Below are 22924 nucleotides of genomic sequence, written 5' to 3'. Positions count from 1 at the left end.
CTTAGTTAAATCATGGTTAGCTTTACCGCCCACAAGAGTTCAACTATGAAAGTATATTTAGATTCACATAGTTAGCTAAGGAAGTTCATATCTTGAAAATATACAAATTCTAAAAATCAAAATCTTTCTATTAAGATTTGAATTTTGTAAAAAAAAATGTAATTTCACAAGAGTTTAACTGTGGTTGCATGCTGGTTTAAACTTTTGTTAACTGGGCATTGTGAATAACAAAATCGATAGTTAAACTCTTGTCAGTGGTTAACTACGCTCTGTGAATTTAACCCTTATTATTCATAAATGGGATTTTTGAATTTTAAAATGGGATAAACAAGGCGTTTTTCAGAGAAGAATGGGATTTTCGGCCCTTTGGAGTTGGTAACACTGGTGTGTTCGACAAACATGCCGATTGTTTACGTGAAATTAAATTTGTCGAACCGTGTGGGGATCCCAGTATAAGCACTCAACCAAAACTTTGACTTCAAGTCGGTACGGGTTATCGTCATTCTGCAGCAATAAAACTCTTGCACTCACATTTGTCATTTACATACATATATTCATAAATAAAAAACTACGCTACAGAAGCAGTGAATAAAAATTGATGATAATACTTCAGTAATGCATACATATGTAGATATTCAGCATCTCCCATGCAAAGAATCTATCTCATTGAGCTGAACACATTTCATTGTACAGTGAAACCCGCTTAAGTACTACCCGCTTAAGTAATCAACATTTTTAGGCACGTAATCTGAAGAAAATCCCTCTCCTAAGTACCTCCCCGCTTATTTACCCAACCCGCCTAAGTACCTAAATTTTTAGTACCCCATTTACCATTTTACTTATAATTTTCCCCTTTTAAATGCTCTTTTAAAATTTCTTAAAATATTTACATATTTTGGAATGGCAGTGCTACACAATCGATATTAATTGCTACCGTGAGTATAACAACATGCAAGTTTCAAGTGGCTAAAAATTACCGTTGATTTTTTAGAATGTTTTGTCGGCGTTGCTTCCATATAACGAATAAAAACCATTTTTTATGTGAAGAAACCCGCAGCATCTTCTGCAAAAAAAAATTCTAAAAAATCAAAAGTAATTTTTTGCCACTTGTAACACCAAAAATTGAATGGGGTCACTTATGAGAAAAAAGTTTCAAATTTTGATGAAAATTTTATGAACTTCTACAAAATTTGAAGCTTAAGTTTATATGGTATGTTTTTAGGCAATGAACTGTACTTTAATTGACAAATCTTAAAAATTAATAAATATAAGCGGCAAACAGTATCATTTTGAATTTGGTCCAAACTGTATGTATGTACGTAAGTATACTTCATTAAATGTGTGTAAGTTAACAAGACGCTGTAACTACAACAATAATTATGCTCACTTAAGTACCCGCATCGAGGTACTTAAGCGGGTTCTCTTAAGTACCCAACCCGCCTAAGTACCTCAAAAAGCTGACATTTTTCGTGAGGTACTTAAGCGGGTTTTACTGTACATACATACGTATGTGCATATACATATCGTTACCTGAAATGCAAAATAACGTAACAACATCGTCACTGAAATGCCAAAAAGTCATAACTTATAAAAAATTCAAAATTCACGTTTTGATTGCTATGATGGATTTCATCGAATTACAACTCCCCACATCGTTTTAAGAGAAAAAATATATAGATAAAATAAATATAATATATATAATAATAAATATATATATAGATGACGATATGCATTATACGCTTCCATACTTAAATCATTTTGCCAAAAGATGTGTTTGTGTTTTTCATTTCTAAAAACTTCTCTAAAAATGGAATAACATCTTCGATATCTACATCCCCACCGTTTCTTTTTTACTATTGGTTTGTATACAACACTTCCTCTTAAATACGCGCAATGTATGTATCTTTATGTGCATATAACTTAATCACATTCACTTCTTACCTTCAACGATGACTACGCATTCTGTTTCGTCGGTACCGTGACAGTTGGTCGCCTTACAAGTGTATTTGCCAGAGTCTGAAGGCTTGCAATCGATGATTTCCATGGTAACAACACCGTCCGAAGTTGACATCGAGTATTCGTATTTGCTAAGTTCCCGACCATCTTTGTACCATTTTACAGTCGGCGTGGGCTTTCCACTGAGGCAACAAAGAAGCTTACATGTGTCGCGAGCTTGCATGACACGCGGACGTAAAAGGAATGTAAAGCTGGGTGCCGATTCTGATTCTTCTTGCCAGAATGTATATGGTAGAGGATCACGTCGGCGCAACGGCGTCGTTTCACTGCGATAGCGCGGTTGCTCTTTCGGTAGTGGATGCACGTTCAAGAATACAACCTCTTCGCGTGAGCCATAGTGGTTCTCTGCACGAATTATGTATTCGCCCCTATCGTCGAGCTTGACGCGGTTGATAATGAAGTAGTAATCATCCCCAGCGTAACGTTTCATAAATTTTACACTTTGCCGCAGCTCTACATTGTTGTGAGACCATGTAAGTGTGGGTGTAGCACCAGCTATACAACGGCAGTAGAACTTTACACTTTGACCTTCGTAGCAGAATTGCGATGACGGCCGGATGACAAAGCGTGGTGCCGCTTGTCGACGATCGAACGAAGTTTCGTGCATTTTGTATTTTTCCATTAGCAATTTACGCAGCGAAGAGTATTCGGATAAGCGTCCAATAGGAAGTAAATACTTGTCGAAATCTTCATATTTCTTCCGAAGTTTATCACGGAATGCAAGGTAGCGATCGCGCGCAATTTTCTGTGAGCGATCGCTATGATCACCTGTTAGCCATGGATGCAACAGGCATTCATGTGCAGTCATACGCTTTTCCTTATTGGCGATAAGTAGTTTTTTAATAAAGTCTTTAGCTTCATCGGAAATATGGCGGAAGGCGACTTCGTCGAAGTCCCAGTCACAGGCCTTGACGTTCTTGAGTGTTTGTATATCGTTATCGCCAGCAAATGGCGACAATCCACTTAACCTAAATCACAAAAATAGAAAAAAAAAATTGGTTAGGTTAGAAAGCGGCGTCGTATTAAAATAATAATTTAACTCAAGATACTAACAGTACATAAGCAAGGACTCCAGTGGCCCACATATCCGTATAGAAACCAACCGGTTCGCGATTCACAATCTCAGGCGCTGCGAATTCGGCGGTACCAGTTGTTATTTTGACTACTTCATTGGGATCCAAACGAGTGGCCAATCCGAAATCAATAAGTTTCACATTCGTACTGCTGCGAGTGTGGCACATAATATTTTCTGGCTTTATGTCCAGATGAATGATATTCTTTTCGTGCATGTGTCTAATGCCCTCGCAAATCTGGCGCATATAGTTAATTACTTCCGCTTCAGTCATGAAGTAGCCCTCGGTGGTTATGCGCTCGAACAATTCTCCACCAGATAAGCTGAAAAATAATTTGGATTTGAATACATATGTATATGTACGTGTGTATATTGAATGTAATGAATATACTGATAACACCGTCTTACAAAAATAAAGTCACGAAATACACCCGAAACAAAACTTTGTGTAGGGCCGAGTACAACATGAAAATAGGGTTCTTATAGTTCCTGAACACTCCTTTGTTTTTTTTTTATTAAAAACCCGTTATTTTCACTTATTTATTACAAGCTTGAATATATCTCATAAAGAGGATTTACGTATATATCTTTATAATGACATTAAACAATCTATTGGTATACTTAGATCGCTAGAAGTTGCCGTCGGGTAAAGTTTAAAAACTTCTATTTTTCTTAAATTTTTCAAATTTCAAAAATTTTTATAAAAGTTGCCAAGCAATAATTATCAGAGCTTTTATCTTGATAAATATTGCCAGCAATTTGGTAGTTTGACAGCCACATTTTCATTGCGCGAAAACTTCGTGGCGGCAACAATATTGATATTTTAATATAAAAGCAAAAAATGAGCTGTTTTCTATTAAAATATTGTTAAAATATGTTGTTTTTATAATGATTTTAAGATTTTTATGCATAAGTCTCGATGCCTTGGAGTTTGTGGTTACCAAATCGTACTTTTGCCACAACGGCCATTTAGGCCGTTTTGCCACTGGTCCGATGGGTGGTTTTGCAAAGGCCTCGACGATATTATATACATACGTATAAAAGTACATTTATTTTCGAGCAAACTGATACCTAATCTAGTGACCGTGCCTGTAATGGTAATCATAAACCACTCAAGGTTAGCGATATTTTAGGGGGATTGGTCTCTGGAAGATTTAAAAAATTTTCATGACGGTGCTTGATGAATTTCTTAGTAACACTCCGCAAAAGATTGGAAAACTCCAGACCGTATTTCTACTTAAATTGCTTAACTTCGATAATTTTACATGATTTCATTAAATGAGGTATACATTTTTTCGCGAATACTTTTAGATAAATACTGCATACATAATTGGTAACTTTCATAGAAATTTTTGAAATTAGCGATGATTAAAATAAGAAAAATTAAGAAAAAATGAAAACTCCCAACAATCTAATACAACTTCGGCATTGTGAGTAACTTTGTTCGCTAAAAAATGGATGCAAAACAGAGCTGTGTAATGATTGAATCAATTGAGTGTGCATTCTAATTTTATTCGTTTCAAAAATGTGATTGTTTGATTTAAAAAATTTAACAACCACTCTTAAGATTAGTTACAAATTATAAACACAAAATATGTAATGTGTTATGGAATGGTTGACACCCATTCACATAGAGAATGTGAATGCAAAAAAAACTCAATCATGTACGATTGTACGTTTATGTGAATGCAATCTGTCATTATCGTTCAGTACTAATACTATTTGTTGTATCAGGGTTGAGATTTTTGTACTCAAAATGTGAAACCAGAAGATTGCCATTTCCCTTAAAATAAGTAAACAAATAAATATTTGGTGCTAAAATATTTTTCTAAGTGTTTGGCCGAGCTTCTGCTCAAACTTGAGGCATGAGTTCTGTTGTTGTGGCACAAATGGAGAAACCTATGTACATATTTAAGGCTGACTCCGAACACCAAATTATTTTATAAGAAGAGTTTTTTAAGCAGAAATATACTCGAGGGTTTGTCATTGCGTGCCGAAGGACGACTGCTATTTTGGGTTATAATCTGACCAGGGATTTAACCATGGTCCTATGGAGTGGAAGTACGCACATGTAATCACTCTGCTACCACGGCCGCCATAAGTATATGCTATACATATGTATGTACAGATATTCGATTAATTGTTCTCAAAATGCATGAAAACTATAGTATGCTGCCAAATTAATAATATTTTTTGATAAACAGTTTTGCAAATGTATTTGCACTTCAAATTTGTGTTTTAATAAAGTATTATTTAAATAAATTATTATTATAAATTATTTTTTTAATAAATAGATATACAAATATTTATATTTGGGAACTCTTGGACTTTTCTTCATTTGTAACAAATGACAGATGTAAACAAAACAAAAGAAATAATTGTAATTTTACAAATTTAAATTAAACGGGCGTTCTTTACAAAAAAATGTAGTTAGGGATCGGATTGCGCATATTTTTTTTTACAATATCAAGTGCCCCCGAGAAGTGTTCAGCCATTAAATAGCTTAAAAAACGCTTTCAAAAATTCGAAACGAGAGTGAAGTGCAGTGTTCAATTGTGATCGAAATTGCAGGCAAAATTTGTGCGTGTGTAATTAATGTTTTATTTGAAGAAATGTTGCCCCTTGTCGTTAAAAATAAGCAAACCAGAGAATTCAAATTATGTCTCTTTCTAAAGATTCAGTAAGTGTTGGACTGCAAAAATACGAAATAAGTAACAACTGGTATGTAGTTAAACGAAAAAAAAATTCCATTTGTGTTGCTGAACAACGAAACAAAACGAAAAGTGTCGTTATTTCACAGTTTTTGACTTATGCCAATATTCACGATTAATGTTAGACATTTGCCACTGTTCAGTTGTAAGGGTTGGCTACTTCGGTTTTATGCCAAATGGCAAAACTTTGCCTCTGCCGGATTGGTAACAACAAAGCCTATGTCGATTTGCCACAGAAGAATATGGTTATTTATTAACCTAATCCACTATATATCTCAAAAACCTGAGTTGTGCCGTTATTGCAGAGGACCATCGACATATGTTAGTGTTTGGCCGAGCGACTCCTCCGATTGTGGCATGCGCCTTGATGTTGTCGCACCAAGGGAAGGGATCTACAGTTTTACGCCGACTCCTGCCGGGGGCCGACCACTATTACAAAAAACTTTTTCTTGTTTTATGTTAGCCGGAACTTGGCTCGAACCCTCGCCCTGCGGAATGGTAGTGCGCACTTCTAACCACTACACCACAGCGAATGCTTTATTAATTTTAATTATTATTTGCGATTAACCATTTATTCGTTAATTTTTAATCATTCATAGACTAACATTTTGCCGACAATACTCGCATAAGATAGTCCCAAATTTTCACAAAAGAGAAAAGTGATTTTCTTCAAAACTTTTGAATGACATCTTGACTGAACTTACTTATTCGGAATTTCTACTATTACTTATAGAGTAGGCTATTCATAAAGTCTGGTTATGAAATAAAAATTTTTCTATTATACGTTCCATAAATATAAGGAGACTTTTAATTTAATTTTTGCACATTAACTTGTGTCTTGAATTTCTTTTTCTAAAGATGAGGATGTCAAAATTTTAATAGATGTCGGATGTACGGCAATTTTCTAAAAATATCTCTTAATAGATTAGTTCATGAAAATTATTCCAAACGAAAACTTAAAATTTATACAAAAAAATCTTAACTAAATTTAACTAATTTATATTAGAGGTTTTAAGTTTATCCCACTGTAAGTGTGAAATCAGTTGCTATGTGTTTCTATGATACAAAAAACAACCTGACAATTAAGCAGATTGTAAAATTTCATGCTACCATACGCAGTATCTAAAATCCTTCAAATTTTATTAATAATTTTTTGTTAGTTTAAAAACATTTCATTCTTAGAATCGAAATTTTACCAAGCAAAATGTCTTTTGTTTTTTAAATAAATGAGGCTAATGCTCAATAAGTTGATATTTGTTGTTCTCGTTTGCATACTTCACACCAAATCCAATATTGAACAGTGAAATTTATTTTAATTTTACCCAAATAAACAACGATATAGTAATGAATACTGAATAAGTAATGAAAACTGAATAGAAAAAAATTGTTGATTTAAAATTGAAAATGATTTTACACTTACACAGCTCTGATGCAAAATGTAAGCTATTGTTAAAAATGTATACATTTTTGAATTAAACTGGTGATTTACATATTTATTAACTTTACTTTTAGTACCCAGAAAAAGTGCAAGATTCGATTTGCTAGCTGGTTTCGATAAATTTCCGATAAAATTTAGGGAAAGCAGCAATTTGTTCGTAATTCGCATGGTAATTTGATCTGAATTACCTACATGAGGTAATGCGATTTCAAAACGTTGTATGCCGAACTAACTAATTCGAAGGGTAATTGGAGTGCGAATGACGAATGAGAGAGTAAACTTCGTTATTGAGTATACCACACACGATAAGTTGTTAGTCATCATTTTAAAAGGCTACAAATCCTCTTTTCAAATTTTTATACCCGAGCGCACTTGTGCACAAGGGTGTATTAACTTTGTTCACATAACGGTTGTTTGTAACAGCCAAAACGAATCAAGATAGATATAGACAAATGTGCTCAGAATGAATAGAGTAGTCGATTAAGCCATGTCTGTCCGTCCATCCGTGTACACCATAACTCGAGTAAAAATTGAGATATCTCAACGAAATTTTGTACGCAGGTTTCCATTTATCCAAGGTAGGTTGGTATTGAAAATGGGCGAAATCGAATGACGCCCTCTTCCCATATAACGGTAATTTTTAGAAATACGAAAACTGCAATATTTTAGTAACTACTGAAGATTATTCACTCAAAATTGATATTTACAATAAATTTCAGACGAAAAATAAGAATATTATAAATTTTTGGAAAATGGGCGAAGCCACGCCCACTTATGGTTACATGTGTATATCTTGGTAACCGCTGCACCAATTTCTTCCAAACTTGGCACAGTTGTTGGCTTTGGTACAACATACCAAATGTCCGAAAATTTGTAAAAGCGGACAATAACTACGCCCACATCCCATATAACGGTAGTTTAGAGAAATACAAAATCTTCGATAAATCAATAAATATTTAACCTAATTTATTCAAAATTGATGCTTGCAACAACTCTTTACCAAGAAATACGNACATACCAAATGTCCGAAAATTTGTAAAAGCGGACAATAACTACGCCCACATCCCATATAACGGTAGTTTAGAGAAATACAAAATCTTCGATAAATCAATAAATATTTAACCTAATTTATTCAAAATTGATGCTTGCAACAACTCTTTACCAAGAAATACGTTTATGATAAAATTTTTGGAAATGGGCGTGCCACCGCCCACTTATGATCAAATATCTGTATCTCGGTAACCGTTCCACCACATTGTATCAAACTCGGTATGGTTATTGTGCTTGCCACGTAAAAGCAAAATGTTGAAAATTATTGAAATCGGACTAAAATTACGGCCGCTTTTCATATAACGGTAAATTTCAGAAATGCTTAAAACTTCAATATTTCGAAATTTAAGAACGGTAATTTACTCAAAATTGATACACCCCGGCTTACCATGTTGCGGTAGCTTTCGGAAAGGTGAAAAACATATATTTAATACTAGCGCCGGGTATTAATGTTCCGCTCAGCCCGAATTTAGACTTTCTTACTTGTTGAAAATAGTAAAGCTGGTAATAAATAAGTGAATCAGGTACGAAAATCACGTTTAAAAAAAGGGGGCTCAGGAACAATAAGATACCTATTTTCATTTTGTACTGGACCCTATCTAAATACAACCTTTTTTGAAAACCGTATAAGTATAGCACGTATTTTGGATCGAAATTCAAGAGCTAATACAACACATGCTGCGTTTGATACACTCACAATTCTAAAATGAGCACCATCTCATCATCGTCTTCAAATGCATCATGTAGATTGATTAGTTTCTGATGATGCAACTGGTTCATCACGTCGATTTCCCGCCTTATTAGATCCTTCTCAACCGCGTGGGATACAGGAATGAATTTCGCCGCAAATATGTTACCGGTGCTACGTTCGCGGCAGCGGTGTACAACGCCAAAGGCGCCAGCACCAATTTCTTCCAAAATGTCATATTTGTCGTAAACCGAGTCATGTGAAATTTCCACGGGCTGTGGTACAAACTTGGAATATATGTCAAAGACATACGAATCGTAATCTTTAATTGGTCCATCAGCTTTGCCTCTAACTTTTCTGCCATGCTCATCGATTTCCCAACGTCTTTCAGCCGGCTTCTTTTTTATGATTTCTCTTGTCTTGATCAGTGTACTAATTTCCGACGGATCTGAACGGCCATATACATTGTCAGCATAAATTCGGAATTCATATTCCTTTCCTGGTGTTAGGCCAGTAACAGCCATTGCAGTTAGGCGTGTATTTCCAACGCGGATCCATGATGACATTGGATGCTCGCGTTTTTCTACTACATAATTGGTTATTTCACTGCCACCATCCCACACGGGAGCCTTCCAACTCAGTGATAAAGACTCAGTACTGATATTCTCAATGAGTGGGAATCTGGGTGGATCAGGGCGATCGCTGATCTGAATTCTAATTGTAGCCGTATCGGAGCCTAGGTCATTTTCAGCAGTTATAACATAGGGTCCCGAGTCCAGTTTCGAGCCATCTCGAATAATCAACACTGCATGACGTTCCTTAACTTCAACACTATAATGCCCACCTGACTCAATAATTTCACCTTCCCGTACCCAAGTAATTCTTGGTTTCCTGAATCCGGTGAATGGAATTTTTATGACAACATTTTCACCCTTGTCGAAGTAAGCTGTGTCGCGGAACCGTGGAGGAACATTCAATTTGGGAGCAGCTAGAAAAATAGAAAAGAAAAAATTTCATGAAAATTATTGGAAGTAGACCGCAGACGTTAGGGGAAAGCTATTACCACGTTTATATCAACTCGCTTTTATGTTTATTTAGATTTCACTATTATTATTATAGTAAAAGTTAATTGAGACATTATATGATTAGGATAGTATACCATCCCAGCAAAAAACACGATTACAAAAGAAGTTAAAATGGAATCGAATTAGGCGATGGGAATCACTTACCCTTTCGCTTCAAGAAGGCATTATTTTAACATGGGCATGTCATTGGCCGTAAGCGCTTACCCGCAGCATTACATTCGAACGAAGGGAGAACGCATGGATAAACAGAATGCAGAGAATCGAAAAAAGAATTCCTTACAGAGAAACTAATGTAGAATGCCTAGATAAGTACATACTTATGTATATTAAATTGAAAACCGAAAATACAGATTGTCTTAAAAGATTGGGATTTTTATAAATCAGTTTTTATACATACATATAATAATAATAATAGATTGGCGCTTACACATATGTTAGTGTTTGGCCGAGCTTCCCCTCCGACTCCGAACGGCGATTGTATTTTTATGAGAAGCGGTTTTTCATGGCAGAAATACACTCGGAGATATGCCATTGCCTGCCGGGGGACGACCGCTGTTAAGAAAAAACATTTTTCTAAATTTATTTGCGATGTTGCTTTGACCAGGGCTTGAACCCAGGTGCTGCGGAGTGGAAGCGCGCACTGCTTACCACTACACCACAGCGGCCAACATATTTATATATGTATATATTTAGGTATTTAGATCTTACTTAAAAATCGGTATGTACATTAGGGTGGTACAAAAAGAGTAAAGTCGGAAGTGTAATGCTCTCACCCCCTAGGATTGTTCTATATCGAAAAAAAGTGTACTCCTATTTTTTTATTTTGTAATCAAAAAAATATTTAGAGGTCGCTCAAAGCGCTCAAAGTTTTCCAAGTATTTTTATATGGAAAAAACAACTTTTCGTAGAAATGGTATAGAACTCTTGGAAATCAATATTTTTCGATCGGAAAACTCTGCTTCTCTTCAGGAGATTTTCAATAATAATACTCAATTGCTTATTTATCCATTTTTTAATACTATCGAATATTTATTGGTCCGCCCATTGCATTTTTGGGGTTTTTGTGGGTTTTTGGCGGACATATAAATTATAGTTGCGATGAAAAAATGGTTAAATAAACAATTTTTCCCCATATAAAATACATGGAAAACTTTGAGGCTTTGAGCGACCTCTAAATATTTTTTGATTTCAAATTTAAAAAATAGTGATATATTTTTTTCGGTATAAAACAATCCTAGGGGGTGAGAGCATAAAAATTCCGGCTTTACTTTTTCACATGCATTTTTGAACCACCCTAATGTACATACATACATATTTAATGAAACTTAAAATTGTACTTCCTCACTCATGTACAAAAAACATGATTTTTATGCTATGGAATTTTTCACAAAAATAACGGTAGAAAAGAATTTTTGAGTATTCATTATATTTTTCAGTTGACTACGGTGAAGCATTCTACTTGGCATTCCCCGTAATGAATCAAAGCAGCGAAATTAACAAAATATTGTAGAACCTTCTACTATGCATTACCGGAAAAGCCTAAAAGAAGCGAAAAATTTAGAAGACATTATAAGACAATGCGTTCTAGAACACGTTACCACTAAAAGCGATTACCGATTTTTTGCCGGGATAGAACGTAAAATAAATAGAACATGCAAAACTAGCCTACTCACGTTTTTCATTTTTAATCTCATAAATTGCCGTTGATGACTTTTGTTAAAATTTTAAAATCAAAACATATCAAGACAAATTCTACTAGGTAAAATTACTCTCTACTTTTTAATCCATTTATCGAAACTTGGTATATTAAAAAGTCTTTTTATTTGATTTTTTACCGGTTATCAGTTCGTCGGAATATATATATTTTGTTAATGTATGTTACCGCATAACTTTGGATCACGTTAACCGATTTCTATAATTCTTTTTTTTTAAAGGAAAGGTGTTACCTCAAAATGTGGTGCCATACTAATTTGTTTTAAGCCCGATCATTGGATCAAGAACAAATTAACGATATCCTTAAATTTTGTATATGAGAATTGAAGTTGGTTTTGTTTTTTAACCGACTTCACAAAAAGGAGAAGGTTATCAGTTCGTCGGAATATATAATTTTTTTTTAATGTATGTTACCGCGTAACTTTGAACCACGCTAACTGACCTCTATAATTCCTTTTTTAAAGGAAATGTGTTAACTCACAGGTGGTTTCGTGTTAATTTGTTTTAAATTCATTCATTGGATCATGAAGAAATTAACGACAATCTTAAATTTTTATATGAAAATTGAAGTTGGTTTAGTTTTTTGCTTCTAAGGGTATAATATTTTTTCAAAGCTTTTATTAACATTTTAGATGAATAGAGTTTCAGGCTAAATAGTTTGCCTTCTAACTTCTTCTTTTATATTTTAATTAGGTTACGATTTTTGGCTTTCTTCTCATTGATTTGACGATGAATAAGTCGTCGTAAGTAATAAGTTTCATGCTAAATGGTTTGCAGATTTATAACTTCTTTCAAATTTAAATTAGATTAAGATTTTCAGATTTAACGAATAAGTGGATTAGGGAAATTAACTAAGTAAGTAAGTAGGATTCCGATTACTAAAATCTCTTCAAACTGCCGCGAAAAGGAAAAATCATTAAATAAATGAAAAAGGTAGTAATGGTGTGTACTGTTGGGCTGAAAATAGAAAAGGTACTTACTCAATATGGCCAAAGCAGCGCGCGTTGACTTAGCGCCCGCCTTGTTGACAGCACGACAAACGTATTCATCTGCGTCTTCGCCAAAGACGTCGGTGATATTCAGGAAGTAGTTATCCCCTTCAGCGTACATATGATAGCGCGCGCCATTGGTGATTTCTCGAGCTCCTTTGTACCATGTAATTACTGGGCGTGGTAAACCAGTAATAGTGCACGTAAATTGTGCATTGTGATTTTGAATGCAAGATGCAGGGCTCAAGGGTTTAACAATGATTGGTGGAGTAGCGGCTTGTGGATCAATTACCTTAACCGCGGTGGAATTCGTGGACTCTTTTGATAACCCAGCTTCATTTTGTGCATAAATACGGAATTCGTATTGTCGGCCTTCAATCAAATTCGAGCAGTTTATCTGGTTGGTAAGGCAAATGGTAACATTAACACGTTGCCATGTGTTACTACCAACTTCGCGCTTGTCAACCCAGTAGCCTTGAATATGAGCGCCACCATCTGATTCCGGTTTGGCCCATTCGAGATGAACAAAATCACCGCCAATTTCGGTTACACTTGGTTTGCCAGGCGGCGATGGTGGGTCGATAGGCGCCTTTGCTCGAATAGGATTCAAGCCTTCTAATGGCGGTCCCATGCCATTGTCGTTTACAGCCATTACTCTGAAGATATATTCTTGGTTTTCGATAAGTCCTTGTAGATTAAACGACAAGTCTTTGCAGAAGCTTGATACGGTTATCCAGTGTGGTGAACTTACGTCCTTTCGTTCTACGACATAGTGTGTTACGCGCAGACCGCCGTCATAAGAAGGTGGTCTCCAGGTTAGCGAGCAAGAATGCTTGTTGATATGTGACACACCCATTGGGCCTACAGGCGCGGATGGCAGTCCAGTGATTCGAACATCGAATTGGCCTATCGCAGTACCAGATTCATTTTCAAACTTAATTTGATAAAGCCCAGAATCATCTTTGACGATGTCTCGAATAAATATTGCCACGTAGTCATCAAACACAGTGCATTTGAAGTGTGGTTCATCTTTTTCGGAAATAATCTCATTGTTTCTGGTGACAGTAACTGTCATTGGCTGGTCACCTGTGTAGTAAACTTTAATTTTAGTATTGTCACCTTCTGCCATCAAGAGTTCACTTGGGCAGCGAGTGATAACTGGCGGTGAACCTATCTTCAAATGACCAGTGGTGTGTACAAATCCAAGAGAATTAAATGCTTCGCAGGTGTAGTCACCCTCATCGCCAGATTGGATGTTTGAAATGTGCAAACGAAATACACCATCTTTGCTATCGCTGACAAACCGTCCACTGCCCAATTGAATTTCTTTGCCATTACGTAACCACCTGGCATTTGGTAATGGCTTACCTATGGCTTTGCACTCCAAAGTAAAGTCCTTGCCACATGGTGCAATACGGTCTTGTAAACGTGTCACCCATTCTGGCTTTTCACCGCCGATCACTTCGCATACCTTTATGGGCATAGTGCAAGAGCTCGGCTCAGATCGGCCGGCGGCATTTACGGCGAAAATGCGGAATTCATAGTCTCCCATTTCGATTAAATTGAGTACGGTATACTCGGTATCCATCACGTTGTAATCATTACATTTAACCCAAACTGCCCCGCCAACATCACGACGCTCAACAATATATCCTGTTATTCGCGAACCACCGTCGCTTGTTGGTTTTTCCCATTTGAGGTCAACGTAGTTTTTCCCAACCTTCGTCACCTGAGGTGTGCCCGGCGGTGATGGTACTGTGAATTTGCCCTTCAGCTTAAATTTGGATGATGGTGGTGATGGTTTACTGAAGCCAGCGGCGTTCTTTGCCTTTATACGGAATTCATACTCGCAGCCGTTTGTGAGATTATAAAGCTGATATTTGGTATCTTTAATCACAAATTCGTATGTATTCCACGAGGAGTCATTTACAATGTCACGATATTCAATTTGATAGCCTTGTATTCTTGAACCTCCGTCACTAGGTGGACGAGCCCATATGAGTGTAACGTTTCCTGAATCCCAATCGATAACCTTCGGTTGGCCAGGTGGATCTGGCACTGTGAATTGGTATTTCGCGACAACTGGATCAGTTAACTCTATCGGATCGGAGAGGCCATATTGGTTCTCTGCACGTACACGGAAATGATATTTACGATTGGGTTCTAGTCCCATAACATCGTAATGGGTATTGCGTATGAAACTGCTGACTTTAGTCCAGCTACCACTGTTATCTAACTTTTCGACCACATAGTTGGTAATTGGCGATCCACCATCATCCAGTGGTGTTTTCCAGGACAATGTACACGTGTCTGGTGTTATATCGTACACTGACAATGGTCCCTGAGGTGGACTAGGTCGGTCCACAACTGTTACGTGACAGGAAGCCGTGTCAGAGCCCTTACTATTAGTCAATGTTATTGTATAAGAGCCGGTTTCTGAGCGTTTGGCAGATTTATTATAGAAAACAGAACTGTAATCGTTCGTGTCAAATTTAATGCGACCATCTTGTATGACTTCTTGGCCATTTATCGACCATGACGGAACAGCACGAGGATTTGCAGTATACGGAACTGTTATGCGGAATTCTTCTCCGGCTATAACTGTCATGTCTCTTATAGACAGATCTGAGGTAATCTTTGGCGCATGTGGTGGACGGCGACAATAAATAGGGTCACTGGAAGCACTATAAGGTGATTGTCCAGCTGCATTCACCGCTGCAACTCTGAATTCATATTCACCATTTTCAATTAGATTTGGTATTCTACAAGTCAAATCCGGGCAATGGGCGTGAATGGCTTTAGTCCATTTCTCTTCGCTAATTAGGCGTTTCTCGATGATATAACCAGTAATTGGTGAACCACCATCATGTCTTGGCTTGGCCCAAGTAATTGTAATGCTATCTTCACTTGAATCAATTCCACGAGGAATGCCAGGCGCGTTCGGTACATCGAATGGATGACGAGCACGAATAGGTTCGCAAGTTGTGGCTGGCTCGGACTGACCATACTTATTTTCGGCATAAACTCGGAAGTCGTAATCTCTGCCGAGGGTTAAGTTCCGTATGCGCAAGAATGGTACGGTGCAATAGCTGTTTACTTTCGTCCATGTATTTGACGATTTCTCTTTCCTTTCAACAATGTAATTTGTTATAGGAGAACCGCCGTCATCTTTAGGTGGTGTCCAGTAGAGTGTTAGCGCATCTCCGGCGAATTCATCAGCACATAGATTTGTTGGTGGTCGTGGACGATCTAGTACCTTCACATTTATTGTAGCTGTATCAAATCCGGACGGGTTTTTCAATTGCAGTCTATATTGACCCGAGTCAGAACGTTTTGAATTTTTTACCACAAATGATGCGGCATCGTCAGTCAAGTGTTGGAATATACGGCGACCATCATCTTCTATGAGTAGATCATTCGAATACCAATGTGCAGTTGGCTTAGGGAAACCAACATATGGCACATGTATGCAAAAGTCGTCTCCGGCACGACACACAATATCGCGTACACCACCAAGATCCATGCGTGGTTTATTTGGTTGTTCTTCAATAACAATTGGTTGGGACGGCTTCGATGGATCGGAGCGTCCGACCTCGTTTTCACCAAATACACGAAATGAGTATTCTTTTCCTTCCTCAAGATTGGGTACATGATAAACTGTGTCCGTGATTGGAAGTTCATTAACCGGCAGCCAATTCTTTGAGTCTTTTGGACGTATTTCCAAATAGTACCCCTTGATTTTAGATTTCCCGTCAAACCTTGGTGGCCTCCACGATAAAGTAACACCATTTCTAGTGATACGATCTGGTTTAGGCGGTTCTGGAGCATCAGGTTTGTACCGCTGAAGTTGTGCAGTAATTGGTTCTGATGGTTTTGATGGTTTACCAGGTCCAGCTTCATTTACGGCAGTCACACGGAACTCATAGCGACTTCCTTCCCGCAAGTCTTGTACTGTATAACTTGTGTTTGGTGTGGGATAATTATTGCATTTAATCCATTCGCCACCACGTTCACGCCGCTCTACTATGTAACCAGTGATTGGCTTACCGCCGCAGTACTCTGGTGGATGCCATTCCAAACTAGCAGAACTTGGAGAATATGAATTAACTTGCGGTTGGCTGGGTGCATCTGGTGGATCGAAGGGCGATTTAGCCACAACAGGTTTGCCTTCCAATGGCTCAGAAATGCCGTAAATGTTTTCGGCCATGACGCGGAAGACATACTTTTTGCCTTCAACTAGGTTCTTAACGGTGTAATTGGTTTTTGGGCAGTAGCCAGGTACTGGACGCCAATTATCAACTCCGAATTCACTGAATTCAATAACGTAACCAGTAATTTCACTGCCTCCGTTGTCTTTTGGTGGGTTCCATGCTAGGCTTATATGGTCAGGAGCAACCTCTGTGTAATTGAGAGGTCCTTGAGGTGGACTTGGTTTGTCCACGACTATGATTTCAATATCCGCAGAGTCTTTGCCGAACTCATTTGAGGCAGTAACTGTGTACAAACCAGCATCCTGTCTAGTGGAATCGTCTATTCGGAATATTGTGCGTTCAGAGTTGGTGTTGTAGGAAATTTTGTTAGTTTCGGGAATTTTGAGGTCACCGCGCTTCCACTCAATGGTTGGTGTTGGGGCACCTGATATTGGTATATTAAGGTTGACTGGTTCACCAGCTCTGACTTTAATCTTTCGTCCGACAAGGCCATCCAGATGCAGTCTCGGTTTCTCACGCATCGGTCGGGCGCTGAATGTATTACTTGGTTCTGACGGTTTCCCACTACCTGCAGCATTCACAGCGGAGACGCGGTATTGATACTGATGATCTGGGCTTACACGTTCGTCAGTATATTCGGTAAGGGGTACAGGTTCAGCATTGATGCGTACCCAACGGCCAGTTGTCAAATCACGGCGTTCAATATCGTAACCCAAGACGGGTGATCCACCATTGCTGATTGGCGATTTCCATTTGAATGCGATATGCGTTTTGTCGCTGTCAGTAAGTTCGGGTTTGCTTGGTATTCCAGGCACTGTGTATTGATTTTTGGCAATAATAGGCTCCCCGCTCTCAAGAGGATCTGAGCGGCCTTGCAAGTTTTCAGCCATAACGCGGAACTCGTATTTTGTGCCTTCGAGCAGACGAGGAACAACCGCATGATTGTATTTTGCATTAACGTAAGTCACAGCGGGTACCCATCCACCGCCGTGAGTAAGGTCTCGCTTCTCAATGACATAGGCTGAAATTTCAGAACCGCCATTATCTGTGGGAGGTTTCCATGAAATGGTTACTGAATTAGCTGTAACCTCCTCGTATTCCATAGGGCCAATTGGTGGACCTGGTCGATCCAAAACAGCTAATTGGAAACTGGCTTCATCAATGCCAGAGTCATTTCGTATTAACAGATGGTACGTGCCTGAATTGTTTCGTTGGCAATTAACGATATGCACAACGGTATGATGACCAACAGATGTAATAGTTGATCGTTCATTGGAGGTTAAGGGAGCATTATTGTGGTTCCAAATAACTTCCGGAACCGGTTCCCCAATAAAGTCAATATCAATGTGGAAAATAAGACCAGCTTTTATTCTTATATCTTGAAGAGGAGTTATAATCTTAGGTGCTAGGTACCGAGCCTTTGCCATCACAAGATCCGAAGGCTCTGATGGCTCAGATTGTCCGACCTTATTAACCGCAATTATGCGGAATTCATATTCCTGACCTTCAGTCAAACCAGATACAGTCGCTGCCGTTTTGTCAGCTGGGACATGTTGAGTATTCACCCAGTATGGACTACCCTTTTCTTTCTTTTGTATTATATATTCAGTGATTGCTGCGCCTCCATCTGATTTGGGTGGCGTCCATTGCAAATCCACACGGTCGCGATCCCAGTCAGTTACCTGAGGTCGGCCCGGTGCATCAGGTTCATCAAATTCATTCTTAGCAACAATACTTGATGGCAATTCCAATGGATCCGATTCACCAATGGCATTTACAGCTTTCACACGGAATAAATATTCCTTACGGTGAACTAATCGCGTTACGTCATGCACTGGATGTGTGCTCATGCCAGCATCTGACCACGTTCCACGTGAAAGGTCCATTTTCTCAATTACATAATGCAAAATTGGCGAACCACCATCGTCTTTCGGAACTCCCCAAGAAAGATGACATCCTTCTTTTGTAATGTTAGCCACATTAAGGGGACCAATAGGTGGGCTAGGACGATCCAAGACCGTGGCATGGGCTGATGCTTCAAATGACCCATACTCGTTCTTCAATAACAAGGAGTAACGACCTTCGTCGGTACGCAGAGCTGAGGATATTTCAAATGTCAATTCGTTGTGGAACAAGTTCATATCAACACGAGGGCTTGGTTGAATTTCCACGCCATTAAATGACCATTTCACAGTTGGCCTTGGCGACGCTTCGATTGGAAGTGTCCAGCCTAAACGTTTTCCTGCATGAACGGTGATATCTTCCAATAACGACTTGTCGAAATAGGGGGCCATGAATTGTGGTTTGCATGTTACCAAAGGTGATGGATCAGAGGGGTCGCTGCGGCCCGCTTTGTTTACAGCAATAACTCGGAATTCATATTCACCATTTTCAGTTAAATCTGGTATTTTCGCTTGACTTTCACCGCCTGGCACATCTGCTGCCTTTTCCCATTGACCGAATTTCGGTCGTTTTTCAACAATATATCCCGTGATCGGTGATCCGCCGTCACGTTTAGGAACAGGCCATTTAAGTTCAACAAAGTTTTTACCCCAATCCACTGGTTTTGGCTGTCCGGGTTTATCAGGTCGCGAGAATGGATCTTTGGCGGTGATTGCCTGTGTGGTCGCCAGTGGCAAAGACTCGCCTTGCTTGTTTACGGCACGTACACGGAAATTGTAGTCGTGGTCCTCAATTAAATTATCAGCCCGGATTTGCGTATCTGGGCTTTCTCCTACTGGTATCCACCGCATGGCGGCGGTATCCATTTTTTCCACAACATAGTGTGTAATTTCAGAGCCGCCATCGTCCCTAGGTGGACGCCAACTAAGCGTTATAGAAGTCTTTGTTACGTCCTGCGGTCTCAGTGGACCTTCTGGCGCTGCTGGAACATCCAATACGGTTACTTTGACTGTGGCTCGATCGGTGCCATTGATATTATGGGCTGTCAATTGGTAGACACCTGTGTCAACACGTTTGGCGTCAATAACACGAATCTTTGTACGATAGTCATCATTAGTAATTTTAACTCGATCTGTGTTTATAATCATGTTGCCTTCGTGAGACCATTCCTTGCTTGGCACTGGTTCGCCAATCACTGGCACATCAAACTCAAATGTTTGTCCAGCACGAACTTTAATGTCCAACATGTAGTTGCGATCAATTTTTGGAGGAACGCTTTTACTGCGAGCGACATGAGGTGCAGTGGCATCACTGGGTTCACCCTTTCCGGCTTTATTCACGCCACGTACGCGGAATTCGTATTTTACACCCTCGGTCAAATTGGGTACATGCCCACTGCAAACATCATCTGTAACTTCGGCGCACTCTTCCCATTCCGGTGAATATTTATCACGTTTTTCAATCACATAACCTGTAATTGGTGAGCCACCATCGGTTTCTGGTCTCGTCCATTCTAAATCGACAAAATCTTTATCGAAATCTTTAATAACAGGTGTACCCGGTTTCGATGGTTCATCGTATGGATTTTTCGCTTCAGTCGCGTGTGGTGTTGTGAGTGGATCTGAAACTCCTTGGCGGTTTCTCGCACGAACTCGGAACTTGTATTTATGTCCCGGTGTCAAACCTTGCACATCGAATTTGGTTCCTGGTCCTTCAGTTTCCCCGGCAGGCACCCATCGGCCACTAATTTCGTCAAGTTTTTCAATAACATAGGAATCGATTGGCTGACCTCCATCATCATCAGGAGGATTCCAGTTAAGAGTACATCCTTTAGCATGAACATTATTAACTTTAAGTGGGCCATTGGGAGGAGATGGCTTGTCAATAACTACAACCTTGACATCTGCAGAGTCTTCTCCGTTGGCATTTTCTGCATGCACTGTGTATACGCCAGAGTCAGTGCGTGTTGCATTTGCAACTTTCAGTTTTGTATTATAGTCGACGTGTTTTACTTTAACATTATCTTTTGTAACCACTTCACGTTTCTTCAGCAACCATTTTGTTTTTGGAGCCGGTTCACCAGACACTTTAACATCGAATGAAAATGGTTGACCAGCTTTGATGCGCACTTCAATTAGGTTGGTACGATCAATAAGGGGCGCTTTGTTTCTGGGTTTGGCAATTATTGGCGATGTGGCATCAGACGGCTCACCTATGCCGCCCGCGTTGACAGCAGACACGCGGAACTCGTATGCTTGTCCCTCAATTACATCAGAAATAGTTGCTTTGCATTGAGCAGCTGGCACTTCGAGAGCTTTCTCCCATTGTCCATATTTATCCTTCTTTTCAACGATATACCCTGTAATCGGAGAGCCACCGTCGCTTAATGGCGGAGTCCAGGCTAAATCAATGTGATCCTTATCCCAATCAGTGGCGCGAAGATTCTCGGGTTTACCAGGCTCGTCAAAGGGATTTTTGGCTATTATGGATTCATCTCCAACTAAAGGCTCTGACTCACCTTCAGCATTTACGGCTGAGACACGGAATTTGTATTCACTGCCCGGCTTTAAGCCCGTGATATCTGCCTGGGGTTCTGTGGAACGACAAACGGGTACCCAACAACCAGTTTCTGGATCAAGCTTGTCAATCTGGAAATATTCAATTGGACTGCCACCATCATCAACAGGACGCTTCCACTTCAGATGACAGCCTTCTTTGTGAACATCAGAAATTTTCAAGGGTCCTTTTGGCGGGCTCGGTTTATCGGTTATCACAACATTTATTAATACACTGTCTTTGCCCGAGCTATTTGTGGCTGTTACTACATATTCACCAGTATCACCTCGTGTAGTTGGTCGCACTACAAGTTTTGTGAAATAATCAGGACTTTCAATAGTAACCGTGTTGCTCGAATGAAGAGGACCGTTATTGAAACGCCAATCTACCTTAGGCGCAGGCTCACCGGTTATAACTGCGTCTAATTTGAGTGGTGTACCAGCAGAAATCGTTACGTCACGTAAATTACGACGATCAATTTTTGGTGCAAGGAATCTTGGTTTAGCAATGAAGGTTTTACTGGAGTCGGACGCTTCTGAAGGACCCGCTTTATTTACGGCCATGACTCTGAACTGATACTCGTTTCCTTCTATCAAGCCATTGATGGTAGCTGTTGGGTTAGCATCATTGGTTTCCAAGGCCTTTTCCCACATTGGGCTGTATTTGTCTTTCATCTCGATGATGTAACCAGTTATCGGAGAGCCACCATCACTTGATGGCTCTTTCCAAACAAGCTCAACCTTGTTAGCGGTCCAATCTTTGGGCTCAGGTGCTCCAGGTTTCGATGGTATTACTGCGAAAAGAATTGAAATTTTTCAAAATTGAATTCAGGGACCGCTAATAACTGTTATGGGCCCAAATTTGTTTCAAGTAAATAAACATGAAAGATGATGTTCGGAAATACATGATTTAGTATATGAAAATGATCGTTTTTAGAGATCTACTCATTCGCGCAATAAACCTAGATTTTACGATTTTTATCTGTATCATCAAATTTAAGAATTATTGCATGAGTTCTATGTTTGCTCGAAAAATAATACTTACTTTTTGAGATTTATTTTTCTTCAAATAAATTACACTTAAGGAGGATTCATCTGTCTATCCGCCTTAATAAAAGAGTTTTATTTTTCGTTCAGTAAATAAAACGTATGCGGTATTAAACTCACCTTGTAAGTTTTATTTATTATTCAAAAGTTTTACTTAAAAATCACTGACCTTAGTTTTCAGACCAATTGTTGCTTTGGGGCCTGTTGTCAACAAAGATCAGCCGCTTAGTTTGTATTTTTTCGAGCGTCATTTCCTATGAGGAAACACTTGTTATATCTTGTTTTACAGAATAAAACGAGAACGAGCTATATAAAATGAACATGTCACTACCGTGTTTAATTTATTTGTAAAACAAGAATATAACAAATGTTTTTTTTCATTGAAAATGACGCCCGTCAAAAACACAAGCAAAAAAATGGTTTTTGCGGAAAACAGGTCCCAAAATG

The 22924-nt window shown here is 38.7% G+C and overlaps 1 protein-coding gene across 20 annotated transcripts in view; it reads right to left on the bottom strand.

Moving 5' to 3' along the window:
* bt (projectin protein bent) overlaps positions 1-22924 on the bottom strand; it is a 276654-nt gene that overhangs the window by 39574 nt on the left and 214156 nt on the right. For all 20 annotated transcript variants that reach the window (XM_017609687.1, XM_017609704.1, XM_017609702.1 and 17 more), the window contains 4 exons: positions 12754-22224; positions 8985-9963; positions 3070-3411; positions 1942-2984 (listed from right to left, as the gene is read on the bottom strand). In XM_017609687.1, the coding sequence (XP_017465176.1) occupies positions 1942-2984; positions 3070-3411; positions 8985-9963; positions 12754-22224 (11835 nt within the window). The remainder of the gene's footprint in view (positions 1-1941; positions 2985-3069; positions 3412-8984; positions 9964-12753; positions 22225-22924) is intronic.

Source organism: Rhagoletis zephyria, unplaced genomic scaffold, assembly GCF_001687245.7.
Source record: "Rhagoletis zephyria isolate East Lansing unplaced genomic scaffold, Rhagoletis_zephyria_1.1 Rzeph_scaffold_00248, whole genome shotgun sequence".
NCBI classification, from domain to species: Eukaryota; Metazoa; Arthropoda; class Insecta; order Diptera; family Tephritidae; genus Rhagoletis; species Rhagoletis zephyria.
Note: the sequence above shows the minus strand (reverse complement) of the source record. Positions and strands in the feature narration are given on the sequence as shown.